The 12,443-nt window shown below is 37.7% G+C and overlaps 1 protein-coding gene across 1 annotated transcript; it reads left to right on the top strand.

The window, feature by feature from the left end:
• Positions 1-2,679: 2,679 nt before the first annotated feature.
• si:ch211-171b20.3 (uncharacterized) lies at positions 2,680-10,614 on the top strand. Its single transcript, XM_015353410.2, has 7 exons — positions 2,680-3,146; positions 4,671-4,716; positions 5,965-6,119; positions 8,017-8,152; positions 8,672-8,779; positions 9,116-9,171; positions 10,313-10,614. The coding sequence occupies exons 1-7, from the start codon at positions 2,951-2,953 to the stop codon at positions 10,450-10,452; spliced, it is 837 nt and encodes a 278-aa protein (XP_015208896.2). The 5' UTR covers positions 2,680-2,950; the 3' UTR covers positions 10,453-10,614.
• Positions 10,615-12,443: the final 1,829 nt, after the last annotated feature.

The following is a 12,443-nucleotide window of genomic DNA, read 5'->3' as shown; positions in this document are numbered from 1 at the left end:
TTTGATTGTGGATTCAATATTATAGCATGGATTGGAGTAGTGTCCAATATGAAATGCAGATGTAACCTTAATGTATCGCTTTATTCATGTGAGTTTTAGGTAGCTAAATACAAAGTAAAAAAAGATGCTGTGGGACTACAAATATTAAGAGGCTTTTGCCCCAAAACATGAAGAATTAAGACAGGGGAAACTGGTTCAATCCTTCTGAGTAATTGTGCATGAAGCTTAATTTCATATTCTTCTTGGTACCCAATCACTACACACGATGCTCAATAAGTCCTCCTCCTAAACCAGGAAATAGAGGCACAAGCATTTTGTAATCTTAGAGATGTGGTATCTGCTCATTGAGTGTCTTCATTTTCTACATTGACCAACACGTTTCCTGACTTGTTCTTTTTGTTTGTGAGAAACGCTTGAGAGTTGATGATGGCTAACATTTACTTTCTGCCGCACAAGCCGCTGCTTTTGTTACAGCTGTCTTACATTAAGGCAAAGGAGATAAGGTCTCCTCGCAACAGGGAAGGAGTGGCAGGTAGCAGGAGATTTGGCAAGGTGTTTACAGTTCTCCCAGTTCAAAGGTAATAACTCCAAGGCCAGGCATTGTACTTGTTGAGACAGCGATGCAGCTAGATACGTTTGAGCTGTCGGTCCTGGGGAACGTTGCTTTAGAAGGAGGACGAAGTGCCAGGGATTGGTCGATTTCCAGGTATGGCTGGATGGCTAGGTATTTGCCCATTGAGCTAGGCTGTGGGGGATTTTCAGAGCAATCCCTCTACAATGTCAATTGTGTTTTAATTACACATGCAAATAGGAGAAGAGCTATTGGTAATTCCAGTGAGGCAATGGAGCAAAACTTAATGATCTACTGGCTCAGGAGGACTTGGGTCTACGAGTGCAAGCTCAATTCCTAATCGGCCTCTGCTGTGCTGCTTGCACGCTGGTGTCTGATGTTAAGGTGTATCCATGAGCGTCGTCAGATGAATGTTATCGTCCAGACAAGTGCAGTGATTGCTCGGGTCACACACCTCTTCATTGTCCAGATCATCAGTTCGCTTCTCTGTTCACGTTCTCCCATGCATTTTGAACGTTTCTTCTTGTTGGGAAAAACGCTCTACAAGTGGATGATTTAAGTTTGGTAAAGTGACTACATATTTTAAAAAGCCACCTTCCCTTGCTGCCGTTTTCCAGCGTCTCCAAGCTAATTGCATATTTGTATTGTCAGTTGGCATGCAAAAGGCTGTGGATGATGTGGATCCAGGTGGGGCTGCACATTGGTGGTGGTGGTGGAGGAGGGGTTCCTCATTACCTGTAAAGTGCTTTGAGTGGAGTGTCCATAAAAGCGTTATATAAGTGTAAGCAATTATGTGTAACAACTGTGAAAATCCATTGCTCAGGCCATCGGAAACCCAAATGCCAATCCCAGGAAACCTCAGCTTCACTAGGATAGTTATGATGACATACGGGAGGGACAAATATTTGCACTGGACTTGTCAAGCATTATCCACTGAAGCAGAAATGAACTTTATATTTAAGCTTTCCTGCCTTCTCAACAGTTTTAATGTATATGGGCAACAAAACAGTGTGTAATAAAAGCAGATTTTTGTTTCAAGTCCTAGCACTTGAAGATTAAAGAAAAGATATTTGCAATCCCCGGTTTATTAAATCGCCAACTAAAATAACATCAAAGATGGATCCCATGTTAGATGAAGTTTTTGATGTCATGGTACTGCAGTAAAATGTATGATGGGTGAAAAATAATGACTCAATTGCTTTTTGGTCTTTCTGTGTTTTATTGCTCTTCACGTTTTGGTAGTACTGGCATTAATTCACATATGACTAAAAAGTGTTTGGAAATTTCACGTGTTTATTAATAGTTTAATTTAACAACAGCTACACTTTAGAGACGGCAGGACTATCCTGTTTGGAAATGAACTGACAGGTCCTTCTTATTTTAATTTAACTTTGGAACTAACGCCTCCAACTGTTAATCGTGAGTTCGCATAGAAATGAAAGGACCAAATGTCTTCTTAATTTATCTCCATCTGCCATTTTAATCTTAAATCTGCAACTTTATGATTAAAGTTGCAGTTGCAGCAACTCAACGTATATGCACTCGAAATTTCACCGAACTGGAGATACAAGATTCAGCTGGAGCAACGTAAAATCATATCCACTGTTTGAAGACCATAAATAAATCATTTTTTTTTTATTCTACGTGTACGCAGTGATCAGAGCACATGATTTATATTCGTGGATACTGGATTTCAAAATGTGTTTAGTGCCCTGCAAAGCGCGATACATTTTGACGCAAAAAAATCTGAACTGCGTATTTTCCAATTCCAGTCAGCTAAAAGGTCATTTAAATTTAAAAATATGAAGGATGGCTCGACTTGGAATAAACCTCCAACGCAGAACACAAACAAGGTGCTGGGCACGTCCCTGCGTGTTTCTGAGTAACTGATTACACAATCAATTAAATCAATAACCCGAATACAAAATTAACTTGAACAATTCTCTGTTTAAATCCTATACCTACTACGGCTTGAAAAAGAGTCAGAAAAACTGCTGGTTTTCTGTACACAGGGAATACCCACACCAAATAAATCACGTCACGCATGCGCCTAGGGGCTAATCTCCCACTCCTGACTTCCTGTTGCTTGTTGCTTAGCAACACTAATGTCTGCCTGTGAGAGCGTGGGTTAGTGTTCGCCGCCGGCGGCAGGTACGGTTGACAGCCCGGTTTAAAGGCTGTCAATGTAAAAAGATAAATAAATATAGCCACCGCCGGTGGAAACACGCCGGTACGTCTGCCAACGAGAACATTTAACGCGCAACAGATGATGAGCTGTAGTGGTGCATCGAGAAACGGACGGCCGGAGTTATGAAGGATAAGCGTGGGGCATGAAACCCGCCCCTTGCACGGGCGTGTCGGCTCCTGTGCGCGGTGGCGATGCCGAAGCTGGTGACGACAGCCGCGGCCAGCGACCTGCGGGACCGCGGCCCGTCCAGCCTGCAGCTGCTGGAGGGGCTGGGGGCGCTCGGCCAGCACATTCAGCAGGCTAACCTGAGGCTGGCCGCGGGGAAGCCCAGCGCCCTTCCGCCGCGGAGGAAACACGGCGGGGCGCCGTCTCCGCACCTGCAGGGCAGTAAGTTTGCTCAGCGAGGCTGGAGACCACTGATCAGGAGGCTAGTAACAGTATATATACCCTCTTATCGATGGGTCACATCCTCGTATAAGAAAATAACCAGTCAAAGTGCTTAGCACCCCAGTCTCTCATGGTATTTCTCTGGGTTGCACCGACTCCCCTCCGGTTCGCTGGAGATGCAGGAGGTGTCATTCTGGTGTTATTTTATATTTTATTCTGTTCTTGTGTTTTCTTCTGTTTCGTGTTCCATGTTCTGTATCGTTATTTGTCGATTAGTAATGCACAGTTTTCAGACTTCAAACGTGAACCATAGGTTGATGAGGATATTCAGACAGGACGCAATGAAGAAGATGAAGCTTAAGTAACGTTTTCTCCTGCAACAGGGGGTGGCAGGTTTGCTTTTGACTGGACGTGCTCTCATTTCTCCTCTGCTCTGTTTTCACTGAATTAACATCGGCAGAAATCGATCAAAAATGATGTCAAATACTCAATTTGCCTGTTAAAAAGGTAATATAAAGAATGTTTACACACTGATAGCTACACAGAATCGTATACGCCATATTAAGAAGAAATATATACTGTGTATACTGTACACTCATTCCTCGCCAAACGAGCTCCAGTATTTCTGCTTGTAGGCGAAAAAAAAGCAACTTTAAATTCCCATTAAATACATGTAAAAGTCTCCGATTCATTTCAAGTTCACGTACTGTAACGGGACATGTTGAGTTCAGGTACTTTTATGGTGTATTTGAATAGTTTGACAGCATAAAAAAAATTCTATGTATGTTCCCACAAGCAGAATTTACCCACACTTTATATGCAACCTGTTCTGTTGGAAGTGTGTTATGAATTAGTTATGTGGAGAAATTTAAATTTCCATGATCCCTATAGTACGCAAGAACAATAAATATGACATAAACTAACCAAAATGTCTTGCTAAACCAAAAAATATTATGTTAGTAAATAAATATTGGGCAGTCAGTACACAATAAAACCCGTACCTGAAAATAAGAGCATCAAACTGGTGATATCCATAGTGTGCATAGTGCGCATTATCAAAATAAAACAATTAACTGTATAAAATATTAATATTCGTGAATGAATACTCTTTTTTTATAAATTATATATTCAAAATAAGACGACATCAGCCGCTTGGAGTTCGTATTTGTAAGGGAAGTTACCTTCTTATAAGAAAAATAGGCATATATACGCACCGGTCGTTTAAGCGAGTACTCGTTAGTAAAGTGCTCGTTTAACGGGGGATCGATGTATATCCGATGATATCATTGTTAATATGTTAATATTATACAAAAGCGTTTAAGAACACTGGGCTGGATCTAACAGAACATGAAGTGTGAACGAACAGAATTGATTGAGGGGAAGACTGGATCATTGGATAAAGTTGTCGAGAACTGGAAAGCATATCAGCCACAAAGTAAAACATAATAGTCACTATTAGACCCGCTGAATGTGTATTTTGTATTCTTAAACAAACTTTCAAAGAGACTTTTGTTTCCTTTTAAGGATTAAAGGACATAAAGGACCCAGAGGCCAAATGTATCATAGAAGGGTAAGCATGGAGTTCAGGTGATTTAATCTGTCCTTTAAGATCTTGCTCTTGCTTGAATGTTGTTTTTTGCAGTGCAGTTAAGTATTTTTTTAGTCCAGCAATGATCCGTCACTCAGTAGTTTGTCCAGAGCATTGCCATTTTGTTCTTTTCGCTCTTGGGATGATGTCATGTACTTGTGTCTGTGCTCAAATCTTTTAATTTTTTTTTCTCTTTTTGTTTATAGTATACATCAGACATCTTCCTTTATTCCTCTACAGTTGTTTGTAAACAGTATGTACTCGGGGCGCAGGATGTAAATCCATGTTCTTGCGTGCAGCACGCATTGGTTGCTCAGCAAACAAAACATCTCCCGGAAACTGGCTGTAGAAATCTATTCCTAAATTTCGGCGCATTAGGCATTCCTGTGGCAACCTGCAGTTTTCTAAACTTCTATCATTTTTCTTGCTTTAAGAAAGTACAGTTGACACCACGTGTTACAATGTAATGAGAGGAAGAGCATGATGGCTGATTAGTAAACACAGCTCTATCGCTCTTTAGTTCTTTACTCTGTGGGCTCCCTAACACTCTCCCCTGTTGCAATTTGTCCAAAACGCTGTAGCTAGAGTACTAACTCTGACCAGACTTTGGCAGTATATCACTCCTACACTGAAGTCTGTCGATTGGTTGCCTATTAAATCATGTATTCAATACAAGATCTTATTACTGACTTTAAAGGCTTTAAAAAAACTGGTTCCATTATACATCTCTGAATTCCTCCACGTTTACGCTCCCTCCCATAGGTTCAGTTCAGTTGAGACTGAGACGTAGCCAGGACTAAATCTCTGCCTTTGGCGTCGTGCCTTTTCTCCCACTGCTCCTTTGTTATGGAGTGCCCTTCCTCAGATTCTGCAAGAGAGAAATTCTTCCATCCCTTCAAATCCAAACGAAAAACTCACCTTTTTATCAGGACCTATGTCTGATAGCCCTACATTCTATCTGTACGAACCTTTTTGCTCTTGTTTTTTTTCTTTTACTTTTTATTGTACTTTTTAAATTTTTTTTCTTTATATCGTTGGGTTTGGAAAGGAGTTTTATAAATTAAATATATTATTATTATATTATTAATAACCAGTAAAGATTTCTGTGATAAAAAACTGGCCGCAGTACTACCCCACTAGTAATTCAAGCTCAATGATTAAATGGATCTTTTAAAAAAAAATACTATTTTAATTTTCATTTTCAGTTTATTATTTATTTCCGTGCTATAGGTCCAAGTTTTCTTCATTGGTACTGAGAGATTACCAGAGAGTGACAACAAGTGGCTTCGAATCCAGATGCTCTGACATGGAATTATCTGAAAGACCTTCTCTGTTTCACAAGAAGTGGAGGAATGACATGATGGAATTCAAGTATGATGTCCAAGGTAGCTAACAGAACAGTGTGTGCCATTCATATTTACTGTACTAGAATTAATGTAATGCAATAGTTATTTTACTTCATGGAATTAGTGTGTGAAAACAGCATTTTTATTTCCTATTAGTATAACTAGAGCACAGTCATGCCAGACTATCGGTTGGATCCATCTTAACATTTATTAGAAATTAAACTACATAAAGGGGATATGAATCTATTCAAGTTCTTTTCTTACATTTTCACATCGAGAGAAACAGGTTGGTTTCCCCATGTCTGTATCAAACTGACTGTAGCCTAAGGTGTCCTCCCACTAACTCAAAGCTAGATATGGTCATTATAAACATCAAGTAGCTCTGTGTGTGCGTCATATCTGATTGGTCTTAATCCTGTAAAACCAAACCAAATATAGTCAGCAAATGTGCATGAATAGCTTTGTAGATGGTATAAATTTTCTTTAATACTGTACCTGCTGTGTACAAAATAGGAGGACTTTATGTACCCTGTCATTATGTTTCCACTATGTTTAAGAACACACATTTTGTAAGTTCCACTTTAAAACTTTTGTGTGTGATAGTATAGGAAAGCACAGAATGTCGTAGATGTCCAGTTGTATGTTCCTATTACAAATCACATAAAAGCTAAAAACACAGAAGAAAACAGAAGAATACATAGATCTGTGTTACATACAAATACATATATAAGTATAATACACTTTTTTGGAGAGGATGGTTAAAAATAGAAGTTTAAAAAAAATAAAACTGAACGCTTTGAACAGAAGTGGAAGAATGGCTGTTAGCATTTAATTTCACCAGCAGGTGGCACTCTATATCTTTTTACACTTTCCCAGAAAGTCTGCGCTGAGAACGTGAGCATTTGAAACGTTTGCCTTTTTACTTATCTTTAGTTTAGCACACCATTGATATAGTTAATTTATATTATTTATATACACCATTTATATAGTTGCATCATAATTTGTTATGTCAAAGCTAATGATTATAATAGATAAATGCCGTTGCTTTAAACTAATATAAGAATTTTAAAAGTAGCACAAAGCTGGGCGGAGCGGTGGCTCTGTGGCTAAGGATCCGTGCCTGTGGCAGGAAGGTTGCCGGTTCGTATCCCATGGGGCCCCTGAGCAAGGCCCTTAACCCCAACTGCTCCCAACCGGAACCAGTAGGTGGCGCTCCGCTGTCTGTGTGGGTACTAATGCCACTGTATAGTGAGGTGGGTATCATACAATAAAAAAAGGCACGATCGTTCTGGTGACACGTGAAACCGAGGCACTGACTTTGGTTTCTGCTTCTGTCGCATCCTCCAGGTGGGGGATACACATTGGTGGTGGTAGTCCCATTACCCTTAAAAGTTCAAGTTCAAGTTTATTGTCATTACACTCATATACATGGTATATGGTATAACGAAATGCTATTTAGCTAGCTCTCAGACATAAGTAGTACAAAGAGAAAAAAAACACAACAACAACAACAACAATACAATTGTGTAGCAAAAGAAAGACAGAGACAACAGGCAATGTGCAAAAATCAACAACAGGCAATGTGCAAAACAACAAAAAAAGTAACAGGTTATGTGCAAAAATATGCATCAACAGAATAAAATAAAGGGATAGAAATTATGGGGAGTGAGCTTCTGACATGAAAAAAGCACTTTAGGTGGAGTGCCCACTCACTATGTAGGTTTAAGTCTTATTTATTTAAAAGTATTACTGGGTTAATTTAAATTCTTCAGGGTCTCTGACGAGTAAGAGTAGAATACATGTAAGTATTATTATAAATATTACACTTTTCAATTCCTTCTTCCTCCTGTTATAAAAAATAGCAGTGCTAAATATATAAAAATATAAATTATAAAACTTATGGTTTATGTTTCTTTCCCAACATTTTTGTTTGCAGAAAAGAGATTACCCAAAGCAAACTCTTCTGCGCCTTCACTCCCTCGTGACTTCCTGATTCAGAAGTCCAGCCCTGTCCACAGGCTCTCCCTGCACAAAGAGCTCTCCCAGGGTCCCTCAAAGCCATTCGCCTCTAGGTAAGCAAGAATGTAGAGTTGCTCCTTGTCAGGACACCGTTTAAACATTTTTCTTCTACTACTCCTTTGGATTGGTGTTTCCTTGATACATGAAGATTTTTTCCAAGAATAAAAATAAGATTATCCTTTTGGAGGCAAAGGAATTATAGAATGCTGCATAGAAAATCATTCCCTGTTTTCTGGGGAATAGGTAAGCAGTTAGCATGCTTACACCCAGACAGCAGTTGAGGACATTTTTTGTTTGTGATTAAGACATTGCTGAGTTTTGCAAATACAATAAGAATACAAGAAGTGTACTTCATTGATTATCACAGCGAAGAAAACCAGGCTAACATTTTTATAGAAGAGGTATATCTTTAAATATATTTTTAATCAAATAAAATTAAATTCCAAAAATGTTCTTTGCCTGTCATCTTTAAAACACACAAACAAATGTATTAGATCATTGTATAATGATAATTTTCATAATGCCACACTGCCACCTGATAATATATGAGAAATTCCATTCTCATATTTCAGTTCCTATGCAGGATGTGATCTTCCTTCTGTACCAGAAGTTTTCTTGCCAGCTACTACCTCTCCAGCTGTCAAACAGCAAAACGTGTCTGTAGAAACCTGCATGAACAGGTATGGTACTTACATTTTAAAGGACATGCTGTGTTTAAAGAAACTTCTTGAAGCATTTTGTTTATATTGTATGATTATATGATTAAATTCACTTTCATTATTTTATATATTTTACTCAAATTCTACACGCAATTAAACACAATGCAGCTCTTTGTGTGTGAGTAACATCTAATTGTAACCAATCCTGTAAAATAATTATTCATTTACAGGACATGCTGAGCATTGATTCTGTATGTGTATACCTAATTACATGTTTTAAATGAGTCCCAATTACCTGTTCTGTTATTGTCTTCAGTGATTTTTTTCCCTAAATGTTTAATATCTTAATTTTCTTAGGCCAAGAATAAGTAATAGATCCTGCAGTTTATTCACAATTGGTGCTCTCCAGAAATGTAAGTAAGATTGTTTAGCAGCTTCAGGTAATTTGTTATAATCTATAATATTGTTTTTATAAAAAAAGGCCTTAGTTTGCTTAAAACTCAGTTTTGTAAACATAACTTCAAAGAGGTTGTTCAAAGAGATGACATGACAAGACATTAGGAGCTAAAAGTAAACCATGAGATTTTGGAATCAACCTTGATTTTCAGAAATGAAATCAAATTAATTAATCAAAAGTGACAGTCAGATAATAAGCTATGTGTGCTTCCCTTATTCCACACCCCCTATTGTTTTTGTGTTTTAGTTTCTGTAGCTACACAGTGTAATGGACCTTACCTACAGGAAAGGCAATCTTAGGATCACCCTGATGAGTTTTTATTTACTGCTTGCTATTTTTTTCATTTCCATTAATTTCCCTCTTTTCAAGCTTAAGAGGTCATTGAGTGTATTCCTATGGAAAAGGACATAACTTTCATCATGGGGGATCCATGCGGATAAAAGATGCTTTTGTAGCACAAATAGATACTTTCATACAGTTTTGAGTGCTTCCTTTATTTCAGGGGTCCCCAGTTCTAGATCTAGATGGCCGGTGTGTCACCAGCTTTTCAGTCCAGCTCAACTATTAATGATCTGAACCAGCTTGTTATTGGATCAGTTTAAGGGGTCTTCCAGCTGTTCGGGCACTAGTGCAGTGTTTCTTTGATCTGCCCACAGGTGGGAATGACACTATTTCAGATACCCAGAGCAGGTGGGAATTATACTTTTAGACACGGCCACAAAAAGTGTTTTTTCCTACTGCAAAAGTTAATTTGGTTGCATGTCAGGCAAAACACTTGACTTGGAGTATTCTGAAACTCACACAATGGAATACGGTTGTTACAGATTACAAATTCTATTTGACCTTTTAAGACCTGAAAGCAAATTGATAAATATGCCACGTGAAGAAAATTGAAATCAATTAGCCTGTGACTAAGAGCTTGGCTGGAGCATAAAACAAGAAGACTCAGTGTTACTAGAGGACCAGGGCTGGGAACCAGTGTACTTGTTGCTTTAAAGAGAATGGGGACCCCTGCTTTATTAATTATTAAGGTTCCTTCACCTTAAAAATAATAGCCTGTTCTGTTTGGTAACGCTGTCTGTGTACTTGTTCCATAGCTCATGTCTATGCTGATCCTGTCCCTGGAGCCCCGACTTCTTTCATTCAGAGGCTATCAGAAATCTCCTATCTGGAATGTGAGACTGTGCGACAGGAGAAAATTAAAAAGCTGAAGAAGGGCAAGAAACAGGAATCCTAAGGAAAGCATAACAGAACAGGAATATAACCAGCAAGAGGCAAGAAAGCAGCTTGACTTATGTCGTGCCAAAACTGAACCTTTCACTTTTTTCTTCTTCTGCAAAATAAACTGGTGCCTTGTAGAAATATAGTTTTATTTTTTTACAAGCACCTTTGACACGTGTTTTCTTCGAATAATGGCTCTGAACTATGGCTGAAGCATTACCTAATTATTATATGCATTTTTTATTTTCAATTTATAATTGTACAGTAAAATGAAAAAGGTGGTTTTAGCTAGGGAACATGAAATACAACTTGAAACAGTGGAGGTCAGGCAAACATTTTCATCTATGCACTCATTCTGTAAGAAACCTTTTTTACTGTGGTTCCATGTTCTGCCCTGACTTGACAGACAGACACGGCTCACTTCAGTTACTTGTTAAAATCTAAACAGAAAAACAATAAAGATTTATTACAAACCAATTACATATCACTGAAATGAGCAGTGATTGCTTTAATTTTTGCTTCTAAGACATTCAGTGACCTTATCTTCTTTGGAAGCAAAAATACCTATAGGAAAATAAACAAAGATCCAGATTATTTTAAAGATGATATCACCGTGTTTTATTCTGAGGCCACGTCTGCACACGTTATACGATTTACCTGTCTGAAACTGAATAAGACAGTAGCCCATGTTAAAAAAACCTTTCCCTTAATAATGTCACTTTTTTCTAAGTGTTCTCCTTTGCATTACAAGACATATGGGCTATCAAGTTATGACACAAATAGGAAATATAACACAACTCAAAACTGAGAATAGGAGACACTTTTTTAAGCAAAGTCTGGAACTAATTAACCAGCCATGTTGTTGATGAGATTCCTTGAAACAATTAGCTATTAGCAACCAAATGACTTAGATTGGCCAAATGGGCCTGCTCTCATTTCTAACTTTTCGTTTATACTGTATTTTGTTTTAGTTAATCACTTCTAAAATCACATTAAATCCAACAAATAAAATGATAGGTTTAGCAGTAAACTATAAGTTATAGAGTGGTTGTACCACTCAAATAAGACCTGATAAGACAGAACAGATGTTCCTCTCAAAGTCATACTGTATATTGCTTTCAACTTTCTTCCACCTAGCTAGAGAGATAGCATTTGCACAGTTCTTTGAAAACAATCAAAGACTGGACCTGCTCATGTATTGAAATGACTTTGACCAATTACATTGGTAATCACTGCAGAAGACACAGCTACTGCTACTATTAGTTCATTGTGTTATCTGATTTCAACATATCTAACATTCTAAAATCCAGAGCAATATCATTGACTTCACAGCCTTTTCGGAGTTTTCGGTGTTAAGCACACCTACATAGTTGGAAACGGTGGACAACAGTTTTAATATTAATGTTACATTTTTAGGTAATCAAAATAATTCTAATTGTTATGTGACATTGTTATTTCATTTTTATGTATTTTTTACATATTTATGTAATATTGTCATCTTTTTCTTTTCATCATGAAATTATGCCCGAGTTGTTCCTTTGTAGCTTGCCTAATGATGCAGTTCCTCTTTCTAATCCATAGATATTGAAAAATAATGAAGTCTGTAAAAGAACAGGTTGATTTATAAATGTAGCAGATCATCTGCCAATTTTTTTAATAAACTGCCAGATTTATAAAAATAAAAAAAGATAAACTATTACAAATCTAAAATGGCCAGCTGGTTAGCATTGAGGCTCAGCTCTTCTGTTCTTCAGACTCATATATTCTTTGCTAAGTCCTAACCTTTCATGCTTAATAATAATCACAACGTACTGTAGATAAGAAACTGCAAGAAATCCTTAAAAGTATTATCCTTCTTACACATTCATAAGATATCTTCTAAGTTCTATTAACCTATCATCCAGAACAGCAGCATTATGTATAAAAACTCTTAAATTAGATAATGCTGAACTGAGCACTGAAAAGGAAACATTTTCTCCAATAGAACATGGCTTTGTTCTAGTTTTA

The sequence above is a fragment of the Lepisosteus oculatus genome, chromosome 6, assembly GCF_040954835.1.
Source record: "Lepisosteus oculatus isolate fLepOcu1 chromosome 6, fLepOcu1.hap2, whole genome shotgun sequence".
In the NCBI taxonomy this organism is placed as follows: domain Eukaryota; kingdom Metazoa; phylum Chordata; class Actinopteri; order Semionotiformes; family Lepisosteidae; genus Lepisosteus; species Lepisosteus oculatus.
The sequence above is the reverse complement of the archived record's forward strand: the minus strand, read 5'-3'. Positions and strand labels throughout refer to the sequence as shown.

Coding starts and splice junctions, on each gene's coding strand:
- si:ch211-171b20.3 (XM_015353410.2), top strand. CDS start 2,951: ATGCCGAAGCTGGTGACGACAGCCGCGGCCAGCGACCTGCGGGACCGC. Junction 3,147..4,670: donor GTCTCCGCACCTGCAGGGCA/GTAAGTTTGCTC, acceptor TTTCCTTTTAAG/GATTAAAGGACATAAAGGAC. Junction 4,717..5,964: donor GCCAAATGTATCATAGAAGG/GTAAGCATGGAG, acceptor TCCGTGCTATAG/GTCCAAGTTTTCTTCATTGG.